This window comes from Ursus arctos, unplaced genomic scaffold (genome assembly GCF_023065955.2).
Source record: "Ursus arctos isolate Adak ecotype North America unplaced genomic scaffold, UrsArc2.0 scaffold_8, whole genome shotgun sequence".
In the NCBI taxonomy this organism is placed as follows: Eukaryota; Metazoa; Chordata; class Mammalia; order Carnivora; family Ursidae; genus Ursus; species Ursus arctos.
Window position 1 is genome coordinate 48,262,319 of NW_026623100.1, and position 23,622 is coordinate 48,285,940.

Consider the following 23,622-nt stretch of genomic DNA (forward strand, 5'->3'; position numbering starts at 1 on the left):
GCTTCTAAAACTCCCTTTTTTGTGTGCATATGTGGTCTGACTCCCAGTAGTAAAACTCATTTAAACCATAATCCTCCATCTTTCTTTGGTGAATCAAAGAGAATTTAGTTACTAGTTGCAGAACTGCTTCCAGTTTTTAAAACTCGAAGGTAACAAATGAGAAGGTAAATAGGCAATTAAGCATGGAAGAGAAAGCAGATTGTGGCCACATTTTAAACTAATTTCTTTGGTATCGTTTTTATCAGTAGACAGAAAACAGAGATTCAGGGTCATATGGTATGTATAACTTTTCATTCTAGAATTTGAGTTGTATATATTACATATACTTACTGAAAAGTATGCATATTTATACATATAAATCCCTGTGCTTTTCAGAGCCTACCAGGGTTGAATGTATTATGTTGAATGAATACTAAAGGATCAGGGTTTGGTAGATGAGCCTTTATTCAGCCTTATTGTTTGGTGTACTTGGAGTAGGCTACAATATCTGGTCTCAGCTGTCAGTGAAACGGTTTTTGGTTTTTTTTTTAAAAGATTTATTTATTTATTTATTTATTTATTTATTTATTTATTTGACAGAGGTAGAGACAGCCAGCGAGAGAGAAGGAACACAAGCAGGGGGAGTGGGAGACAAAGAAGCAGGCTCCTAGGGGAGGAGCCCGATGTAGGGCTCGATCCCATAACGCCGGGATGAAGCCCTGAGCCGAAGGCAGACGCTTAATGACTGCGCCACCCAGGTGCCCCGTCAGTGAAACTTTTTGCTAAATATTAACAAGACACCATTGAGAAAAGAAGGACTTTATTTTTTTTGCTCTTTTAAAAATTATGTTCAGTTAGCCATTGTATAGTACATCATTATTTTTAGAAAAAGGACTTTAAATTTTGAATGAATTAAATTTGATATCTACATTTAATATCTAGTCTGGAAAGTAGCAGGTAGGTAGGTCAGAAAAGTTTGGGTGGATAACAGTAGTCATTGTTCAAATACTCTAAGAGAAGAATAGACGAGTTAGCAAGCTACTTGGGCTGTTTTAGCTGGTGAGAATAATAGGTTAGTGTGGGCATTTCCAGTTAGGTTTAGAAGCTGATTTAACTTTGTGGGCCCTTCCTTTCCAGGCTCTTTTTAGGAGATAATGCTTTGTTATTTGGCGCCTTATTTATTCAGACTAGTATATTACTCAGGATTCGTTTGATTGCAGGTGGCAGTATAGTTTTAATTAAAATGGACTTTGTTGACTCATAACTAAATAGGCTGAGGTAAGGCCAGCTGGCTCCAGAAGCACAGAGGATGTCACAGGACTGATCTTTTTCTCTTCCTCACTCAACTGTGCTTTTCGTGGCTTCATTCTCAGAGGAGCTTTCTCCACATGGAGGTAAAGATGGCCAGTGGAGTTCATATCATTCTTATATTGCTAGTGATCCCCAAGACAGGAACATGCCTTTTTTTCCAACATTTTCAAACATAAAATTACCAGGGAGTATCGGTGCTATCTTGGTTTGGGTCATAACCCTCTCCCTGAATCAGTAACTGGGGCTAGGACATGGAGTCCGTTGGCTACCTTGGGCTGTACTTACCCCGTGTCAGGAGATGTATGGCCATGTGATCACAGGAGAGAGTTCTAGAAAGAAAAACTTGTACCCAGATGAAAGTGATTGATGTCTATTATAGTTGAGCAGCTACAAGTTACACCAATAACAGTGTTCTTTGAGGTCTTTTCTTGACTAACCCAACCTTTATTTCTCAGTTTTTGCCTTGCCTCCTAACTGTAACATTCATACAATTCAAATACTGACTTGCTAGTGCAACTTAATTTATAGACTAAAAAAATGCAATTTGGTTCGTTGTTACCTTTGGGAATTTATTTGAAATTGCTTGTATGCTTGGCATAGTAAAATCATTTTACTAAGGTTATTTTATCTTTTAAGTAGTTCCTAACTCTGGATAATGGCAAGTTTCTCCCTCACCAATGTTAACACTTCTGTGATATGATACTAGGGTATGTAGAGAAATTTCCATTCTTTCCATGTTTTAGTCTCTTAGTTGTTAGGATAGTGAAAATGGTGTTTTGGTAAACTGTTCACTTGGGATGCTTGGGATGTTAAAACTGACTTGTTTTCATTTGGGGTCCTGCTTCTTCATCTGTAAAATCTTTGAAAATGACCCCAAAATGCAGTATAGAGGAGAAATATAGAGGGCTCTAGTCCTGAGCTATGTACTGGAGCCTCATGGTGCTCCATGTAATCCCTAGAAGTTGATATATACCAGGGACGTGTTGCTCTCTAAACTGGGGATTTTTTTTGAAAGCTTCAAGAGTTTGTAGAAGAATGGCAGAAACGTCTGGCCTTCTAATCCCTCAAATAACAGACTAGAATCTCCAGCAGGGTTTGAGACTTTTAGAAATATACTTTCACCTTATTTGGCTTTGGTGACTGTGTGGCTCAGCTGAGAATGGTTCTTAGGGAGCATTGTTCTGGGATCCATAAGGCTATACTGCAAAGTCTAACACTTAAGATTGAGCCTGAATACTTTCTTCTCATTTTGAGGTATAGCATCTGGCTATGTGTTATCTTTGATGAGTTTGCTATATCTGTGGGATCCATCTAGATTTAATATCTCATTATTGATTATATGAAGGTATTCAGGAGGAGATAAGGAGTGACTTAAAAGAAACATTATACATGGCTTCAGCCCTCCAGGAATTTGGAGGCTAGTTAGGGAGATATGAAGATGAGTCTGCCACTTGGGAGAGTAGACCACAAAATTTTGTCCTTGAGCTCATGAGATCTGAGTTTGAGTTATTGCTCTGCCACTTTACTGGTTCTATAATCTTGCTTACCCTATTTCCTCTTCAGTAAACTGGTAACTTATATCACAGAGTTATGAGAATTAAATAGGTAATAGATGTAAACTGGCTTTAAAATCTGAAAACAAGGTATATTTGTTTTTAATGTCTGTACCTTTTTTGTTTGTTTTTATTATTTTTAAGGTCTGTGCCTTTAATCAGTGTTAAGCACTATGGAGACACTTTGACTATTAGGTATTTTTCATACTGGTGTATGTTAGCTACCATTCTGTGCCCAGTGGTCTGCCTAACACCATAAGAAATATTCAAAAGGCATAAGATACAGTCTTCAAGGAACTTTAGTTGCATAATGAGACCTGACTTTTACATTCGAGAGGGGAAAAAACCATGGCCATGACACAGTATAAATAGCAGTGCTTCTGGTTAGTACAAATACTAGCAGTTCAGAGAAATAGGAGAGAAGAAGCCCTTAGAAAGAATTGCTGGTGTGTGTGTGTGTGTGTGTGTGTGTGTGTGTGTGTGTTATTTTAATTGAACTTCAGAGCACCTGGTTAATAGTTATTAATCGTCAGTTAAATGTAGAACTGGCTAAATCCTGTGGGAGTTAACAAAGGGCAAGTAATCGTTCTTATGCTCTAAGAACTTTGTCTGGTAAAGGAGATGACACTGGTGTGTTTTTAACCATTAGTGCCCGGTAGTGCAAGGCCATGTATATAGGCCAGTGCTGAGTGAGTGGTACACGCAAGAAGAGGTAGGATTTGAGACAGAGTCCTCTAACCTGTCAAGTTTCAATAACAGAGATTGAATGTGGACATTCAGGATGGGGTGCCAGAAGTGGTGGTTGGCAAGAACAAAGGTGCAGCGGAGTGAGAGTACAAGAGGCATTCTGGGAGCAGGGAAGGACCAGAGCAGGGAGAAATAGGGTAGAAGAATTAAAATTAAATTAGAATCAGGGTTTATAGAGTCACAGATACCAGGGAAAATAGTAGACTGGGAAGCTTTTGAATGACTTGGGTGGGGAGTACATTTTGAACAGGGACTGGACAGGGACTTTACCTTGAGACCAATTAGCAGCATTTAGGTTGATTGGAGTTGGGAGTGCGGTTTGGCTAGAGGCAAGATGACTAGTTAAGTGTCAACTTAGACCTAATGAAAGAGGGACCTCTCTTTGGGTGGTCATGGTAGAGATGTACAGGGACTCATGCATGGGATCTCCTCAGGGAAGGAATTACCAGGACTTGGTGTGTGGATATAGTCTGGCAGGATGGAAGAGAGGGGTTGGAAAAATCAAAGCTTAACCTAAGGTTTGAGCATGACTGACAGGTAGACAGTTATGGAACCAGGAAGAAAATAAGTTTATGAGAGGGGAAGATAGAAATTCGAGTTTAATTTTTAAGTATGAAATTTATATTTAAAGACTGAAAGAAACCTTATCTGATTTAGCCATTCATTTCAGAGATATAGAAGGAGGTAGCTAGAGATTAATTCTCTATATTTTGAATTTGAAGGGAATGAATAGGCTTTCTAAAGTGGGACTGTCTAGCAGACATTTGAAAAACGATGCCCTGTGTCCTCTTTTTCTTCTGTCATCTCTGTCAGTTCTTGCCTCATCGTGTATTTTTGAAGCCTTCCTTTCTTCCCTGTGCTAGTCATTTTGGTCTAGCTCTCTGCTCTAGGATCACTATTAGTCTGTACCACGTAATTTAGCTTTTAAATATAAACTTTCCCCCCCCTCATGGTTGGTTTTGCAGCACACTAGTGCACTGGATCAGAACACACCTATCTGAATCTACGTTCTGTTCTGGAAGGTCAGGGGTTGACCCCCAAAATACTGTACTTTGTAGATTTGCCACCATTTAATATACTGAAAAAAGTTTTTGTTTTCAGTGTATACTGCCCCTAGAAAAAAAACGAGTGTCTTTTATTTGTGCCTTTTTCTTCTTCCTCTGAGTGAATCTCTCTGTTGAGCAGCTGCTGTGTCCTAGGTGCTGAGGTAGCTCATAAGAAGCCTCAAACTCCAATAGGCCACAATTTAGTTTGCTACTCACAGTATGAAGCAGTCCTTTTATTATTATTTTTTTTAAATACCAACCTTACCTTTTCAAGTTTCAAGTTTTTCTGTTTTACAGTTTTGCAATCTTTTCCATGTTCACCTTGACAGTGACTTCTTCAGAATCAATCTTAGACCCTTTTATTCTTTGTCTTCTTTTATTCCCATCCTAAATTTCTTAATCTGTCTTAAATACTTGATCTGTACCCTGAACACTGCCAACAGGCATTTAGCATTCAGTAAATTGACTCTACATGTCAGGGTTCTCCCTTCCTTTTGACTTTAGTCTTTTTCCCTCCTGTTTTGTCTTTGTCTAATCTCATTTTGTTTATTTTAAGACCAGGGTGGCTCAGTTGGTTAAGTGTCCGACTCTTGATTTCATCTCGGGTCCTGATTTCAGCTTGGTGAGATCAAGCCCTGTCTGATTGGGGGTTGGGCAAGGAGCCTGCTTAAGATTCTCTGTCTCCTTCTGCCCCTCCTCCCCTTAAAAAGAGTGGAATAATGTAGAATTTTTTCCCCCTTACAGCCTTCTTTTGATTTTTTCTATTTTAATTTTTTTTAAAGATTTTATTTATTTATTTGACAGAGATAGAGACAGCTAGCGAGAGAGGGAACACAAGCAGGGGGAGTGGGAGAGGAAGCAGCAGGCTCATAGCTGAGGAGCCTGATGTGGGGCTCGATCCCAGAACGCCGGGATCACGCCCTGAGCCGAAGGCAGGCGCTTAACCACTGTGCCACCCAGGCGCCCCTAATTTTTTTTTTTTTTTAGGAATTAATCTAGAATGAATTCTGGAGTATAGCTCTATTAGGTCTCAGTTTTCATTTAGGTATAATTAGGATTATGTTTACTAAATGAATTTTTTTGTATTCACATCAAAACTTGTATGCCGTTTTGTTTTCCACTTGATTCCAAATTTAAGCTCTCTGTCCATTTTATGAAGTGGAGTTAACTTTTAATAATGCAAAAGAGCTCAAATGCAATATGTGTAATATTTATAAACTTGGATATTTAAAATTTTTTCTGCCTCAATAATATTCATAAGATTGTTAAGTCAGGTCTTAGTGATTTCTGGGGAATGCTACTATTTGCTTCTACCAAAATATTCTAGTCCTAGGTGGTGATGTTTTCAGCTATTTTGGACATCTGAATAATAATCATAGTAATCACCTTTCCGTGTTGTGCCTCACCATTTTTTATAGGGTGCTCTTAATTATAGGGAGTCTCATCTCTCATGTGGTTGACTCTTAGGCAGCATGCACTTCATGGTCTAATTGACACCTTTAAACTGCCTTTTATGCCAGATTAGAACTTTTGATTATCTGTCCATGAGCAGATATATCAAGCTACACCATTATAGTGCTGCCTACCAACCAGCTGTTTAGTTTGAGCAATATTATTTTTCTTTAATAGTGTATACAATTGTTTGAGGGTTATCTTCCCTTCTGATGTCCTAAAAATAAGTGGCAAACAAAATAGCAAATGCAAACACTGAGTAGGGATGAGAACATAGTTTTCAGTCTTAATATCTTTGCCTTGTTGTTAGATGAGCCAAAATGATGAGTAAATCTTGTCACATAATTGGACTTATGGTCATCTTAAGCCATGTGATTAGTAATAAAGGAAAATAATTGAACAAATGTACAAAATGAACTGTATTGAAAGTTATTTATAAAACCAAGATATAATTAGGAATTTTGTAATTTTTCCCCGTGTGGGAATTGGGCACTCCTTTTATTGTGTAAAAGTTTGTTCTACCTTCCTACATTCTGACTTGGGGTATAATTTTATAGAAACACATTATGTGCTGAAGTTGAAATATATTTCATTTTTTGGACACACCTTGGCATAGTTTTCTTTTACAGACATAGAAACTATGGCTCAAAACACAGGCCTCTTAATTTTTTTCCCAAGTCTTTACCTGCATATTTAAGGTTTTTGAGGGAAGGGAATGGTCATTATTTGGAAAAGGAAAGGAACTTACAACTGGGGGTCTCTATTCTATGAGTGTGTTTTTATTTGGACATTGGTGTGTGTGTGTGTGTGTGTGTGTGTGTGTGTGTGTGTATTATTTATTTGGTATTTGGAAAATTTAGGCCATAATGCTTTGCATAGTACACACTAAATATTCTGGAAGGGAGTAGAAGATCAGTGAGCTGCTGAGTGTGAAACTGCTGGCAGTTCAGAGGGTATTGGTTTAGTGTGTTAGTCGTGCCAGAGTCTCCAATGCTGGGCTTGAAAATAAGAATATGTAATTTACTAGGGGCCCTTGGCTGGCTCAGTCAGTAGAGCATGTGACTCTCAATCTGGGGGTCATGAGTTCAAGCCCCACACTGGGTGTGGAGCTAAGCACTAAAGATTCAACAATCATATTTCCTAACTTCAAGTAATTTCATGAGGGTGATAGACAAATATTTACAATGAAGTGTGAAACTCTGATAGAGAAGTACAGGATGCTATGGAAACAATTTACTGTTTCTTTGAAACTAATGGACATAAATCCTGAAATGGCTAGGCAGTGAAGCCCAAGGGCAGAGCTTGAAGTCTTAGCTGGGCTCTCTAAAAAATGGTTTAGGAGTTAACTCAGATGAAAGAAGCCAATCTGAAAATGCTACATGCTATATGATTCCAACTATCCAGCATTCTGAGAAAGACAAAACTGTGGAGACAAAAGGATCTGTGGTTGCCAGGGGTGGGGGGAGGAGAAAGATGAACAGGAAGAGCACAGAGGATTTTTAAGGCAGTGAAAATACTTTGTATGATACTATAGTGATGGATATATGCCGTTGTACATTTGTCAGAATCCATGGGTGTAACACCAAGGGTGAACCCTCAGGTAACTGTGGACTTTGGGTGATAATGATGTGTCCATGTAGGTTCCTCCTTGTTAAAAAACAAAACAAAACAAAACCATTCTGATGGGTGATATTGATAATGGGAGAGGCTATAGTTGTTGGGGGGGTAGTAGCAGGAATATGGGGAATCTCCGTATCTCACTCAATTTTGTTGTAAACCTAAAACTACTCTTAAAACAAACAAACAAACAAACAAACTTTGGGGCACCTGGGTGGCTCAGTCGTTAAGCGTCTGCCTTCAGCTCAGATCATGATCCCAGGGTCCTGGGATTGAGCCCATATCAGGCTCCCTGCTCAGCAGTCTGCTTCTCCCTCTCTCTCTGCCTTTTCCCCTGGCTTGCGCTCTTTCTTACTCTCTCTCTCTCAAATAAAATCAATAAATAATCTTAAAAAAATCTTAAAAGTGCATGTGGTCACTGTAAGTGATGAGCACTGCCTCAGAACTATTTCTTTCATGCTTAGGTATGGGTCACGAATCCAGGGAGGTTTATTGCATTGAAAGATTCAGTTGGGGGCACCTGGGTGGCTCAGGCTCTTGATTTCAGCTCAGGTCATGATCTCGTCATGATCTCAGGGTTGTGAGATCCAGCCCTGTGTTGGGCTCCACGCGGGGAATTGGAGCCTGTTTGGGATTCCACCCCCCCACCCCCAACTCTGTTTTGCTCTGTCTCCCTCTTAAAAAAAAAAAAAAAAAGGAAAAGAAAAGAAAGGAAAAGAAAGAAAAAAGATAGTTGGCATAGGACTTTATCCTGGGTAAAAAGTGACTAGCACAGTGGTCAACTGGGATTCTAACATTTACCTCACATCTAGTTTAGTTATGGTAAAGGTGGCTGTTAGTAATTCCCCAGCTTTATTTCTAGGAACTGAATCCCTTTAGATTTCTTTCACAGAAAGGTTCTTCTAGAAGCAGGGTTTGTTTTCAGACAGAGAAATCAGAAGAACATTAGAACTCTCTTCCTTTAGGACTCAGAGGTTTGGTCCCAGTCAGTTTGATTATTATAGCGATTTCTAAACCTGTTTTTACCTTTGGCCGCTTTCCACTAAATCCATTTGAAAATGCATTAGTGGAATCTTTCTCTTTGAACAGGGCTTTCCCAGGGTTCTCTTTCAGATTATTCCATTATACTTTTCTTATGCTTCCAAATACATTGTAGAAATTATTTTTCCTTGGGGCATACTGAGAACTCTCAATGTTAATTAATTGACCTTATACTACTAGTATCTGTCATTTATAAACTTGAAAAGCAAAAAGTGAAGGGTCTTGTAGATGGTAAAAGAAAAAGAAGAAATGACAGCAGCACCAAACTTCAGACATTTAAGTTGCTGAGATTTGAAAATATCAATAAATTTCAAGGTTGGGGCATGGAAGTTCAGTTGGTAAATTCCAGATGATCTCTGTCCTCCAGCTTGGTCTCTGCTTTTTTGTCCTTTAACCTTTTGTTTACTTTGTTGTCTACCGACTGTAGAAACAAACATGCTAGAATGGATAAGTCGTATGGCTTGCATTTTTAAGATTTTCTAAATTGAGAAATAGTTCACATACCATAGAAGTCATCCTTTTAAAGGGTGTGAGTCAGTAGCTTTTAGTGTATTCAGAGATGTGCAGCCATAACCATTATCTAATCCCAGAACATTTTCATCACTCCCAAAGAAATCTCATACTTGTTAACAGTCACTCTCCATTCTACCCTTCACCATCCTCTGGCCCCCATGAATCTACTTCTGGCAGTGGATTTGGAGATTTCATATAAATGAATTATACAATGTATGGCCTTTTGTTTCTGGCTTATTTCAGTCAACACAGTGTTTTCAAGTTTTGTCTACGTTGTAGTCTGTATCAGTGCTTCATTCCTTTTTATGGCTGAATAATATTCCATTATATGGATATGCCACATTTATCCAGTCATCATTCGGACGTTTGGATTGTTTCTACTTTTTGGCTAGTATGAATAATGCTGCTGTGAACATTCTTACACAAGTTTGTTTGTGGACATATGTTTTCATTTCTCTCAGGTATGTACCTAGCCATGGAATTTCTGTGTCATATGGTTATTCTGTTTAACTTTCTGAGGAACTGTCAAATTGTTTTCTTCAGCCACTGCACCATTTTACATCCCACCAGCAATATGTGAGGGTTCTAAATTCTCCAGTCCTCCCCAACTCTTTTTGTTGTCCATCTTTTTCATTATACCTATCCCAGTGGGTGTGAAGTAGTAGTTTCTCATTGTAGTTTTGATTTGCATTTCTCTTTTGACTAATGATGTTGAACATCTTTTCCTGTGTTTATTGGTTATTTGTCTTATCCTCTTTGGGGAAAAAAATGTCTATTCAAATTCTTTGTCCATTTTTATTGTTTAAGTTATTTATTTATTTATTTATTTGAGCGAGAGAGCGAGCAAGCAGGGGGAAGAGCAGAGGGAGAGGGACAAGCAGACTTCCATGCTGAGCACAGAGTCCAGCATGGGGCTTAATCCCAGGACCCTGAGATCATGACCTGAGCTGAAATCAGATCAAGAGTCAGACACTTAACCTACTGAGCCACCCAGATGCCCCTGCCCATTTTTAAATGGGGTTGTCTTGTTGGATTGTAACAGGTCTTGTACATTCTGGATACTAGACCCTTATTTGACATATGGGTTTTAAATATTTTCTATCATTCTTTGGATTGCCTTTTCACTTTATTGGTAGTATTTGAAGCACAAGAGTTTTTAGTTTTGATAAAGTCCAATTGAATGAATAAAGGGGTTATTTATCTCTCTATCTACTTGTTTATTTATTTATTTTTGCTACTTGTGCTTTTGGTATCATACCTAAGAAACCATTGTCCAATACAAGTCAAGAATACACCCATGTTCTTCTAAGAATTTGATAGTTTTGGCTCTCAAATTTAGGTGTTCATTCCATTTTGAGGTAATTTTTGTATATGGTATGATTCTTTTACGTGTGGATATCTGCTTATTCCAGCACTGTTTGTTGAATATGACATTCTTTTTAACTGTTCTTTCCTTGCTTTATATACCATCAATCCAAATACTTATATTATAGTGCATGGAACTGTGCAAGGCATGTGGTAAGACTGAAATATGTAGTTTACAATAAGAATCTGTCTTCCCTTCAGGACTTACATATATCTAGTTGAGATTGATGATGGAATTATACATGAAATTGTTGAGTGGGATACAATTCAGTGCTAGAGGAATGGTGGAAAGAACAGAATTCATTAGGAATTGAGAAGACTGAGTAAATCTATGAACAGAGAGGTTCATAGAGGAGATGAAGGTACTGAGGTTAGGTAAGGTTTAGATACAGAAATGACCAGAGTAGAACTACCTGAAGCAGTTAGATTCATTTGGCTCAAGGTATGTATGGAATACCTTTTGACAGATTTTGAAATTTTCCTGAATTATCAAGTCTTCTCTTAGCCTAAATTATGTTATTAGGAATTGGAAGCACCTCATACTTACTTTGTGCAATTGTATCTAGAGAAGAGGGCAGTTTTCATTTTGGTTACGTCATATTGGATTGAGTATCTTATGGGTACTATCTTCTGTTTGCTTATCTTTTTACTTCTTTCAGTGGTTGTCACTGAACTAGACTTATATTCCCTCTTCACAGTCCTTACAACCTTCTAGTTTCTTTTCTTGAAACTTTAGAGAAACTATTTTGTCATGGTCACTGATAATTTCCACATTGTAAATCCAAGGGTCAGTTCTCAGTCTGTGTCGTACTTGACGTAGCAGAGCATTTAACACGTTGTTTACTTCTTCCTCTTTGGCACATTTCTTTACTTGGCTTCCCCAGCACCATTCTTGATTTTCCTCCTACATCACAGTGTTTTCAGTAGTCTGTTAGTCTCCTTTTCCAATTTCACTTCATCTTGGTCTTATAAACTTGGAGTTTCTAGGACTTCCATCTTTTATCACTTCTTTTTGTCTGTACTGACTCTTTTGATGATTTCATTTAGCCTCATGGCTTTATTAGTTTTTTAAAAGATTTATTTATTTTAGAGAGAGAGTGCAAGAGAATGCAGGGAGGGTGGCAAAGGGACAGGGAAAGAGATTTTCAAGCAGACTCACCACTGAGCACAGAGCCCAACACGAGGCTTGATTCCAGGACTCAGAAGATCATGACCTGAGTCGAAACCAAGAGTTGGATGCTCAACCGACTGAGCCACCCAGGTGCCTCTAGCCTCATGGCTTTAAGTATCATCCACATGCCAGTGACTCACAAATTTGTATATCCAGCCCTGTGTTTGCTCTTGAACTCCAGGTTTATAAATCTAACTCACTCCACATGTGCGCTAGAGTGACTACTCATATATCAAATTTAACAAGCCCAAGGTTGAGCTCTTTATCTCTTCCTTCCTTTCATAGCTGCTCAGCTTTTAATCTTTATCATTCTAATTGAAGACAATTCCATCTTTCTAGTTGACTTAAGCTAAAAAGTTTAGAGTCATCTGTGAGTCCTTTTTTCCCCTCATACTCAGGAAATCCTGTGGCTTTACCCTCAGAATATATTGCAGAATCCAGCCACCTCTCACCACCTCCACATCTAACACCCTGGGCTGAGCCATTGCCCTCTTTTCTGGATTGCTGCCACAGCCTCCTAACTTCTCTTCCTGTTTCTGTTCTTGTACTCCTGTCTTGAGCCAGAATGACCATACTAAAATTTGTCAGTTTGTGTACCTGCTCTGCTCAAAGCTTTGCAGTGGATACCCTTTCACGCAAAATAAAAGCTAAAGTCTACAATGCCAGAAAGGTCTTGCAAGATCTGGACTCCCATTATCTCTTAAACTTTTTCTCCTCCTGTTTTTCTTTGCCAGACATCTGCTTTAGCCACACTGGCTTTTTGGCTATTCCTTAAATAATCTTGGTGTATTTCTGTAAGGGCTTTTGTCTTCTCAGCTTGGAATGCTTTCCCCTGAAGGGGAGGAGAAATAATTTTTCCTTTAGCCTTGTGAGTTCTTGGCTGAGACCCTGTAATAAAGGGCAGACTAACAAGAGAAAAACAGTTTATTAACATATATACCTTATGTATACATGGGAGGGTCTCAGAGAAAAATGAGTAACTCAAAGAGGTGGTCTAGAATTCAGGCTTAAGTACCATCTTCAGCTAAAGATGAAAAGAAAGGGGAGGCCAGTTTACACAGTAAGCAGAAGCACAGTAAACAAAAGTAAGATTTATTATGCAGATTTTTGTCTGAACCTTCTTCATTGATACATTTCTTATGATTTAGAGCTTCTCTTCCTGGTGTAGAGAGGGAGACACTCTTACTAATTGAGATTTCCCTCGTAAATGTAAATTTCCCTTACAAAAGGGTGACTTCTCTGTTTTTAGAACTTTTCCTGTATCTGCTGTTTCTCACAATACTATGATCAAAATAATCCTTATGCCAAAGAAGCATATTTTGGGGTGGCAAATTCTGCTACCCTTTATCCCCACAGTAGCCCCATGGCTGGTTCTCTCATTTCTTTCAAGTCTTTGCTCTGATATCACTTTCTCAGTGAGGCCTATCATGTCCACTCTGTTTAAAGATTGTTCAGCTCACATACACTCCCCATCTCTTTTACTCTGCTTTTTCTCCCCAGTAGATTATATTCTCTTTTGTCATACTATGTACTATAATTGACTTATTTTGTGTTGTTTATCTTGCTCACCAGAAGGTATCTTGCCCAGTAAATATTTGTTGAATGAATGAACATCCTAGGGCTGCTGTACTTTTGGGGTTGTTCAGGTTCTTGAGCCCCATCCCAGACCTCTTGAATTAGATACAGGGGATAGAGGTCCAACTCCTTTGTTTTAACTAAACCTTCAGGTGATTCAGATGTAAATTCAAGTTTAAGAACCACTGCTATATCATAGTGAGTAGTTCAGAAGCCAGGCCTCTTTCTCACACGTGGGGATATGTAGATGTATGAAGTAATTGACAAATGTTTGCTCTTCCTCCCATCTTCTCCTCCTCCCTTTTTCCTGAGGAGGTACCACTGGGAAAGATGATATGAACTGTAGTAACTTTTAGTTGATTTATCGTGTGTATCAAGGTCCCCAAGACCACTTTTAGGTTCCAGTGATCATTAGGAGAACACATAGGAATTCGCATGTAGTCACACTCATGGCTAAGATTTATTACAGCAAAAAGGACACAAAGCAAAATTAGCCAAGGGAAAAGTCTTATGGGGCAAAGTCCAGAGGAAACCAGGAGAAAATTTCCAAGAGTCCTCTCTCAGTGGGGTGTCACACAAGCAGGACACATTTAATTCCTCCAGCATCAAATTGTAGCAAGTGTGAAGTGTTGTCTACCAAGGAAACTCACTAGAGACATAGTGCTCAGGGTGTTCACTGGGGACTGGTCATTATAGACACCCTCTGCGTAGCACATACCAAAATTCCAGACTCTCAGAAGGAAAGCAGGAGTTCAGCATAAACCTCATTGTATAGTTTAGGCATAGTGAGCCACTCTTATCGGTTAGGGTGATGGGAACCCTGATAAGAATGGCTCACTGTGCCTTATAGATGGGGATATGTTAACTCTTTTTCTGCTGTGTTCACTCTTTTCATCATGGTATCCAAAGAAATTTGTTGGGTTTTCTATTTCTTTATATAGAATATAAAGCATTTAGACTGAATCTCTCTTTTAGGAAATTGAGTAACAATGAAAATGTTTTGAGAATAATTTGAACAGTTTACTTTAAGTGGATTGAATAACTGAGTTTATTCAGTTAGACATATTTTCTGAAAAATGCCTTGGCAGTATCATTCACAGTCTGTGCTATTTTAGTAATTACAAAAGTGGCTTATTTCATAGTAAAGTTTTCTTATTTATTCCAAAAAATAAATTAAGATAACTTTAACATTCACTTGAAAAATGTTATCTATGAATGTGACCATCTGCTTCAAAGCAGATATTTGTTTTTCTTCACTTTTCTTCCAACTTTCATGTTCTAAAGGGCCTATTTGAAATTTGCCATCTTTGGGTTTGCTTTCCTGAGTAACCAATCTTTCTTTCCTTCTTTTTTTATAGGCCAAGATGCTGAATTATCAGGGACACTTTCACTTGTTTTGACACAGTGCTGTAAGAGAATAAAGGACACTGTTCAAAAATTGGCCTCAGACCACAAAGACATCCACAGCAGTGTTTCTCGGGTTGGAAAAGCCATTGATAAGGTATGGTGTTGAGGGAAGTGTCTGGGATTTTTAAACATCATCCTCCATCTCCTATCATTGCTCTGATAACATTTGCTTTCCTCAGTTCTTTTATGCTATTCCTTTCATCCTGGCTTTTATTAGCTTTTTCAGAGTTGGTTTTACTATGTTATTCTTAAAAGTTTTCTGTTGCTATTTAAAAAAACAAAAATAAAAACATTTGTTTATATGACTACAGTTCCTGGTATCATGATGACTAAATTTCCAAAGAAATTTTAACTCCTATGAGAGAGTATGTTTACAGAAGTAACTTCCTACTTCCTGAGTAGTTCCCTGGCAGTGACTCTTTCTCTCTTATGGGGTGATTAGGATAACATCCTTGCATCCATCTCCCGTGCGTCATCCTAACTGTTGTCTTCCTTTGTGCACGCCAGTCGCTTTTCTCCAGTATTGCTTTCTGTGTGAGTGAGTGGTTTGGTTGCTAGCTAGCAAGGCCAGTCCACTTCTGTTGGGCGATCATTCCAGTGACATCTCTTGAATCTTTGACTTAGTGATTTACTTATAAGCGGTTATTTTTAGCACTGGGGCAGTTTTGCCCTTGGAGTTCATAGTGGGGCCTAAGACACAGGGCCTAAGGTTACTGTATGATACCTCTGACTACATCAGCAATTGGGGAATTTATAACTGTTTATGGATTTTTTTCTGACACATTGTAAACTTGTGGGAAGGTAGGAAGAACTTTTGGGAGAGCTCTTTGTAGCAAAACCCAGTCCTATGAGTTGCTGCTTAGTCTGAATGTAGGAGAGCTAGTAGCTATGATGTAGACAGAAACTCATGGAATCCAGAGGGTGACTTTGTCTAACTCATGGATAAGCCTACTTGTTAGAAATTATCCTGTAGAGCAGTAGTATTGAAGGGTTAGACTCGAGGCAGTCTAAGGCAGAACTGTTTGCTTCTAAGGAGATATTGTTAACTGGTAGGTACAGTGTGACTGGACTGTGTGTGGCAGGGGCTCTAAGGATTGTTTGGTTAGCTGTGGTTTACAGAAGTGTTAGTGGCCTTTCAGAGAGCTTTCACCACTGCCATAGTGCTGAGGGTTTCAACTTGGCAAAAGAGGCCTGAGAAGTAGTCTTGGCAGCAGCAACACCATATTTGGATTAGTGACGGCATTTGCTAGCAAAGGCTGGGAAGGCAGTGAGTATTCTCTGAAATAACTTTTAGGCTGTGATGCCTGTTTGGTGTGAGAATGTGCACAGCTTTGGAAGTGGCTTTGGCATCAGACTTTTTGGGGGCTATGGCATTGGAAATCTTCAGTTGGTATGTACTATCTTAAGGGCTCACTAAAATGGTGGCGGGGCACTTTAGAGAGGGTCTTAAGTCACTGTGGGTGAGGGACCTTCGGGTTCTCTAGGTGGTGTTTAGGAAGCTTCAAGTTTGGTGGCTGACAGTGACCAAGGCAATCTAGTGATTCTGATGGTTCAAACCCTTGGAGGTAACAGGAGGCATCTGCTTGACCACCAGGCTGCTTGTAGTTTTGACAGAGGGTGGGGACAGCAAGACCAGAAGATGTCATCGTAGTGGGAAGAGCTGAAGTTTTCATAGCAGCCAATCAGAGAAAGTATTTGAGAAGAGATCCCAGATTTGAGATAGGTGAGGATGGCCTTAGCAGCCATATCTCAAGTGTGTAGACTGCTGGCCACTGGGATCTAGAGCATTTGGGCCAGTAATTCACCAGCTTTGTATTCTACCACTCATAGGGTGACTGTGTGTCCCCATTTCCTAGATTGTGCCCGTTGTCCTGTCATATTATTAGAACCTTCTTTTTACTCTTGTCCCCCTAGCTAATGGTGACTTGCAGAGCATGTCTTCCTTAGCTAGCAAGTCTTTACAAATATTCATAATTATTGTCAGATATTTTGGCTAATCTTTGAGATAAAACATTTAAGTGTATTTGGTCTTAGAAACAAAAGAATCCCTTTTAGAATGGATACCAAGGAAATGCATAGTGAGTAATCTATATTCTGGCTTTTTTGGTGGGGATGTGTTTGAGGTGAATGTTCCTAATTATATATTTTAATTTATTCATTTCTCTTTTGAGGACATTTTTGTCATGCACATGGAGGTTATAAGGGCTTTTTCAGGTAAAAAAAAATATTTTTGTGTGGATTTATGTTGCTGTGAAAGTAGTTTAGGTTCTAAGTGACCTGGATTCCAGATTCTTCTGATCCATCCTATGAAACTATATTGTTAAGTTGGTACTGTTAAGCGTTTGTTGAATTATGGTCCTGGGGCACAGAAGAAAGCCTGGATCTTTTAACCCAGTTCTCTACCATCTTTCAGTGCATTTTCTCCCTCTCTCCCTCTTTTTTGGGGTGGGAGCATCTGTTTGGCCTGAGCTGTAACTAGAAGCAGTTACCCGACTAGAACTACCTAGACACTGTGCTTCTCACATACTTGAGGAATTCTGTGTAAGCTGTTGTCGTATAAGATTCCACTGACTTGTAGTTTGGACCTGGTAAATTTGTACAAGCTTCTAGGGCCTCCCATTGTAACAAGGCTGGGTGGACTCCTATGGGCTGGTGGTGAGCAAACAGGATGAAGCTGAAGCCATTATGGCGCAGGCCTTTAAGTACCACAAACAGACTTGAGCAATAAACCGGAATGCTGTCCAGCAGCCTGTGAGTGTACCCTGTTATGGACACATGTTCCCACCCTGCCAAGAGGAGGACAGAGAAGCTGGTGACTCCTTTATGAGCAGGCTGGTTTTGAGTGAGGAACATTAGTAAATTTTTGACGTGCTTAATGATTTTTTTCCCTTTAATGTTTTAATGCTTGTTTTAAAGTTCTTTAGTCATCGCTTAATATAAGCAGAAAAGAAGTTCGTGGTGTTAGCCAAGGCACTTACTGGCTTTTAATTATTGTGAACATAAAAAACTTTGAAGATTTCTGCCTTAATGTGTTGACTATTTCCAGGTGCCCATAGTATGATCACTATTTAAAATAAATAATATCAGCTGTTGGGTTCTGTGGCAAATTACTTTTAGTAAAAACAATGTGTTGGCCTATTTTTAATTTCCTCTCCCGTTTTAAGAACATTGAGAATTCTCTCCTGCTTAGGGCTTTTACTTCAGTGTTTTAAGTCTTTTGACTTTTTTTTTGAGTTTACTTCCTAAGTAAGAAAAGTCAATAAAACCATTACTGCTTTAGCTATGTGTGTGTGTATGTTAAAATAAATAGTGCTAAGATTTTAAATTGTCTAAATCTAGACATTGTTGTGGGAGAGTTGAAAGCAAAATACACAGTAATGTTCTTTAGAAGATTATGGTCTAGTTTGGTCATGTAAGAGTGCTCCTTGTCCACATGAAGGAGCTGGCAAAATTCTGAGGCACCGTAAGATAAATTTGCATGGGATACACTCTGTTTACTGTAAAGCAAAGGGAAGATCATTGTGCTCTTATTGAATCTAAGTTTTGTGGAGTTGGTATCTTAAGTTTGACTTGGGGGACGCCTGGGTGGCTCAGTTGGTTAAGTGTCCGACTCTTGCTTTTGGCTCAGGTTGTGATCCTCAGGGTCGTGGGATTGAGCCCCCATATCAGGCTCCGTGCTCATTGTGGAATCTGCTTCTCTCTCCATCTCTCTCCCCCTCTGCCCCTCCCCCTGCTCGCATGCATGCTCTCTCTAAATAAATAAGTAAATGAATAAATAAATAAAATCTTTTTAAAAATTTGACTTGGAAGAACAGGTAAGATTTCAAACAGCAGAGTGAGGTGTGTAGGGCTGAGAAAGTGGCTAAACAACTGAGAAATGCTGGACTCCTGTGAAAGACTCTCAGGGACTGACTCTATTGGAATGGCTGCCTTATCCGGAACAGGGTTGATGGAATGCCTAAGGGTTTGATTCAAGGAGATAGGGAAAAAGGGAGCGAATGATATAAGCAGTTGAGGATTTGCTTGCCCTCATTAAATAGGATGAAATTAGACCAAGGAGATGTCAGGAGTAGGAAGATAATAGCTGTCACTTATTGAGTGTTGACCATGTTCCAGCTGTTGAGCCGGGTGCTGTACATATATGTATATCCCATGATATAGGTACATTATTCCCATTTTAAGACTCAGATATTAAGTAACATACCCCAGGTGTACAGCTTGGAAGTGGCGAATCAGGGTTTGGAAGAAGATCTCACGCGCTAGTGCTATGCTAGGAAATCAGGCCATTGCAGAGCTGATAGCGTTTTAAGGGGGGAAATAAGGGTTAAAAATAGTTTCTAAAAAGCATCAGCCTAAGCTGATCTTCTGCCAGTAGATGGAGCATCTACATGGGTGAGGCAGAATGCTGAGTGTTAAGAAATGGAGTAATGCCATAAAAAGCAAAATACAGAATATTTAAGATAGTTCTGGGTGAGCCATCTGGGACTGCCTTTTATGTAGGTACGACTGGGGTGTGAGAGGAGAAAAAGATACCAATGGGAGAAAGGGTGTTGGATTTGGCCTTAAATAGTAGCTGAGATACAGAGTGGGTGAGATCAGGTATGTACTAGCTCTAAAGTTCTGTTATTATGTAATGGACAAATCTTTATATAGTAGAGAGATGTTACTGTTAATGGAGGAAAAAGGAAATTAAAATGACTAGAAATAGAAAAATACACTCTGATTAAGAAAAAGAGCTAAGTTGAGCTCTGAAATACAGACAGATAATTTGATAATGTATTTTGAGTATTGAATTTTTAGAATTACTGAAAAGAAATGGTCAACAAAGTTATAAAAAGACAACAATGAAAAAAAGTCAGGAACATATTCCCTAAAAATAAAATAAAACATGTCAAACTAACTCTTCTCCCTGAACTACTAGTGAGTAATTCAAGAAAATGCAGTAGACTATGTGTCTAAATTTTTGCAAGGCATTTAATAAAAATGTCATGTCTTTGTGGTCAAGGCGTTTCTTTTTAAATTATGTGATTTGGACTAGGAGCAGGTACATTCTGATATCTTGTTGGGTTTTGCCACAGTTACATGGTCTGAGGATAGATCTGACCTACCCAGGCTTGGCCACAGTTGTTTGCTCCAGGGTGGGTACCTCAAAGTCCTCTCCTAGGATCTTTCTCTTTAGAACTCTTACAGAAAGAAGGGCTGGTAATATGTGCGCCTAGAAGTGATTAGTAGCCCCTGAAAGAATCTGGTCTGTTGTGGGAAACAAAATTCTTCTTCGGAGAGAAATAGAGGCAAGAGGTGGGGAGGGGACATCTTTTGAGATTCAGCTACCCTCTGACCTACCTCTGGTTACCTGAGCCTTTCTTCAAATCCAGCTTGTTTGGGCAAAGGAGATTTCTGTTTGTAGGAACCAAGAGTCCTGACTCATACAAGCAGCTAGATGCTCTCTGGGTCTCTTCACCTATATTGGACTCCATTTTCTGTGAAACAGTATTGGTTTTGTCTTTTTCAGTCTGAAGATCATTCTCAAAAGAGAAGATGAGTTAAGTTCTCTTTTCTTTGCCATCTGTTATACAACATCATTAGATCTAAGCTCTGGGCCTATCTTGTTCTTACTCTGCTCTGAGCAGAATGAAACTACATTCTTTAGTTGATAATGATAATTGCTTGCATTATAGTCCAGTCCACAGAAGAAAGCCTAGACCTTTGCAATCAGGTCTCATATTAGGATGCAGGATCAGAGAATCCCACTGGGCCTGGAGATATGGACCCACTTTTGCCCGAGGCTAGAAGATGAAATAGCTTATTTGGTCTAGCATCCAAGTCAGTTTGGGTTGAGAGGGAAAAGGGACCTTACACCCATGAAGTTGTGCCACCTAATGCAGTGTGTAATTGTTTTCAAGTGATTTTTAAATTAATCGATTTGTTATTAATGCCTCTGTTAATGTGTTTTTTGTTTTTATTTGTGTTTTCTAAAGTGAAGACTCTTTTTAATGTAGAATCAGAAGATTTGGTGGCAAGGCCTGGTTCTCCAGTTCAGCTACTGTTGTATTGAAGGCTTACTGTGGGCTAGGTCCTGGTAGATATTTTGGTGTACATTATTTAGTTAGTCTTTACCAACACTTTGTAAGATAGGGATTATTGTCCACAGATACAGAAAGCTTTGATCAAAGAACTAGAAAACAGATGCAGGAACTGGGTAAATATTCAGATTTTATGACTTTGAGGAAACTTCCTCAACTGGAGTTCCTGGAGAGAATTAACTCCTGGTGAGTGCCCTTGGGCATCCCCTGTATGTATGAATTTCTCTCTTATGCATCTAGATTAGTAAGAGATTAGTAAGAGGTATGCGCCATCTTTGGGAGAATTAGTAAAATAGTTCCTCAGATTTCTGTCATTTGTTCAGATAAGGAGGCAGTTGGGAAAGCAGATTGACCAGAGCAGAAAGGTGTGTAAAATAATATGTAAAATAATTGTGTGGGGTAAGGCTGCAAATGTGACAGATGGTTAGACTTTGGAGCATTTTAAGGATTTTAAAAGTGCAGTGCACTAGTTTGGCATATCTCTGACCATATCACATTACTCTCCCCTTTGTTTATAAAGTAAGAATTTACCAGTATGCTCCCCCACCCTCCCGCCGCCCCCCACCCAGCTCCTTCCTTGATCAGGCACAACCTGCCTCTCTCTTAACTTTGAAAACTGAAATAGAAGAATGAATATCATACAGAGGACAGAATGGAATGTTTAAGAAGGTTGCCTCTCCATCTAGAAATGCATCTACAAATGCTGATTATGACACACTACTGAATTTATTTTCTAGCCATAGTTTGCAAGGCACCGCTGGCTGGTATGTGCCCAAATATGGATTATTTCATCTGAGACCATGTGCCTCATCATCAACTTTACTAGGTTTGCTAAATTTTTTCCCTGAAGGTCTTATACTAAATTACCGTCCTACCAAACATGTTTTTTTTTTTTTTTAAAGATTTTATTTATTTGACAGAGACAGAGACAGCCAGCGAGAGAGGGAACACAAGGAGGGGGAGTGGAAGAGGAAGAAGCAGGCTCATAGCAGAGGAGCCTGACGTGGGGCTCGATCCCATAACGCTGGGATCACGCCCTGAGCCAAAGGCAGACGCTTAACCGCTGTGCCACCCAGGCGCCCCGTACCAAACATGTATTAAACAACAGTTCTGTTTTCTTCGTTCTCAGCTACACTTGGTATTATCAGACTTTAAATTTTCTGGCTATTTCACATCCATCTGATTAATTTATCTAGTTGTATAAATTTGCATTTCCATCATCATCTTTGGGGTTGTGCATCTTTTCATGTTTTTGACTATCAGAATTTCTCCCTTTTGTGTATTTCTTGCTCATCTTTTGTCCATTTTTTTTTTTCAGTTAGGTTGTTTGTCTTTATTATTGTTTGGGAGGAATTTTGATTGTTATCTCATATTGGGAGGAATTTAAAAAAAAAACCACACCTCTTTTTGATGCATGTAAAGTATGTATGTATGTAAAGTAGCTATCTTTTCCCAGACTGAGTGGAACCAGAATACAGGTCTTCTTAATTCCCTGTTAAGTATCCATTGTGGTCTATCTCTGTCCCTCACTGCTAAACCAGATTAACTGGATGCTTAGAAGGGAAATGATTCCTGGTAGGTGTAACAATAGCACATTGTTAGGTTCATACACAATTTTTCTTCAAAAGTAGGTGGGGAGTTTTTGGTTTTTTAAAAAATTATTAACAGTATTAAAGAATTGGCACTTAAGAATTAAAACAAACACTGAGTTTTATCATGTATCGTTACTGTTGTCTGTGCTCAGTAATTGTAATTTCAGGGGTGCCTCACTGGCTCGGTCAGTTAAGCATCTGACTCTTGATCTCAGCTCCTGTCTTGATCTTAAGGTTGCTGAGCATAGAGCCTACTTTAAAAAAAATTATAGGGGCGCCTGGGTGGCACAGCGGTTAAGCGTCTGCCTTCGGCTCAGGGCATGATCCCGGCGATATGGGATCGAGCCCCACGTCAGGCTCTTCTGCTATGAGCCTGCTTCTTTCTCTACCACTCCCCCTGCTTGTGTTCCTTCTCTCGCTGGCTGTCTCTATCTCTGTCGAATAAATAAATAAAATCTTAAAAAAATAAAACATAAAAAAATAAAATTATAATTTCATAAACTGTATTTCAGAAATGTATTGGTTTTGGATGGTGAACAATCAAAGCCAGTCCTCAAAGTCTAACCAGTTTGTAAGCATGTTCATTATGTGGCCAAGGAGATAGGATGCTCTGTTTAGATTTCATAGTTTCATAATGTTTTATTAAAGTTATTTACTCCTCCTCTGTCTCAGCTTCCAGATTTTACTTATGTAATTGTTTATTTATATATGTATTTTAAAAGGTTTTATTTATTTGTTTATTTGAGAGAGAGAGAGAGAGAGAGCAGGTGCATGGGCACGGGAGATGGGAGAGGCGGAGAATCTCACGTAGACTCCACACTGAGCACAGACGGATGCGGGGCTTGATCTCATGACTCTGAGATTACGACCTGAGCCGAAACCAAGAGTCAGACACTTAACCAGCTGAGCCACCCAGGCACCCCTCAGCTTCCAGATTTTCAAACTTAAAATCATCAAAAATGTGAATAGCACTGAAAATACATACATGAGATAGTATATGAATTAATGTATCCTTGAATTTCTTTCTAAGCCATAACATCCTTGCCAGGCAGACACACCCTTGAATGTGTGCTTTTTTGCTTTTGATTCTTGTTTGAATCCTGCTTTCACATTTAAGAACATCTTTACGAGTTTTTTCTTTAAAAATGTAAAAGGAAGAAGTATAGTATA

At 39.0% G+C, this 23,622-nt stretch overlaps 1 protein-coding gene across 4 annotated transcripts in view; it reads left to right on the forward strand.

The window, feature by feature from the left end:
* Window positions 1-23,622, forward strand: part of RMND5A (required for meiotic nuclear division 5 homolog A) — a 68,711-nt gene that overhangs the window by 5,569 nt on the left and 39,520 nt on the right. For all 4 annotated transcript variants that reach the window (XM_026481219.4, XM_048222734.2, XM_048222733.2 and 1 more), the window contains exon 2: window positions 14,729-14,871. In XM_026481219.4, coding sequence (XP_026337004.1) covers window positions 14,729-14,871 — 143 coding nt within the window. The remainder of the gene's footprint in view (window positions 1-14,728; window positions 14,872-23,622) is intronic.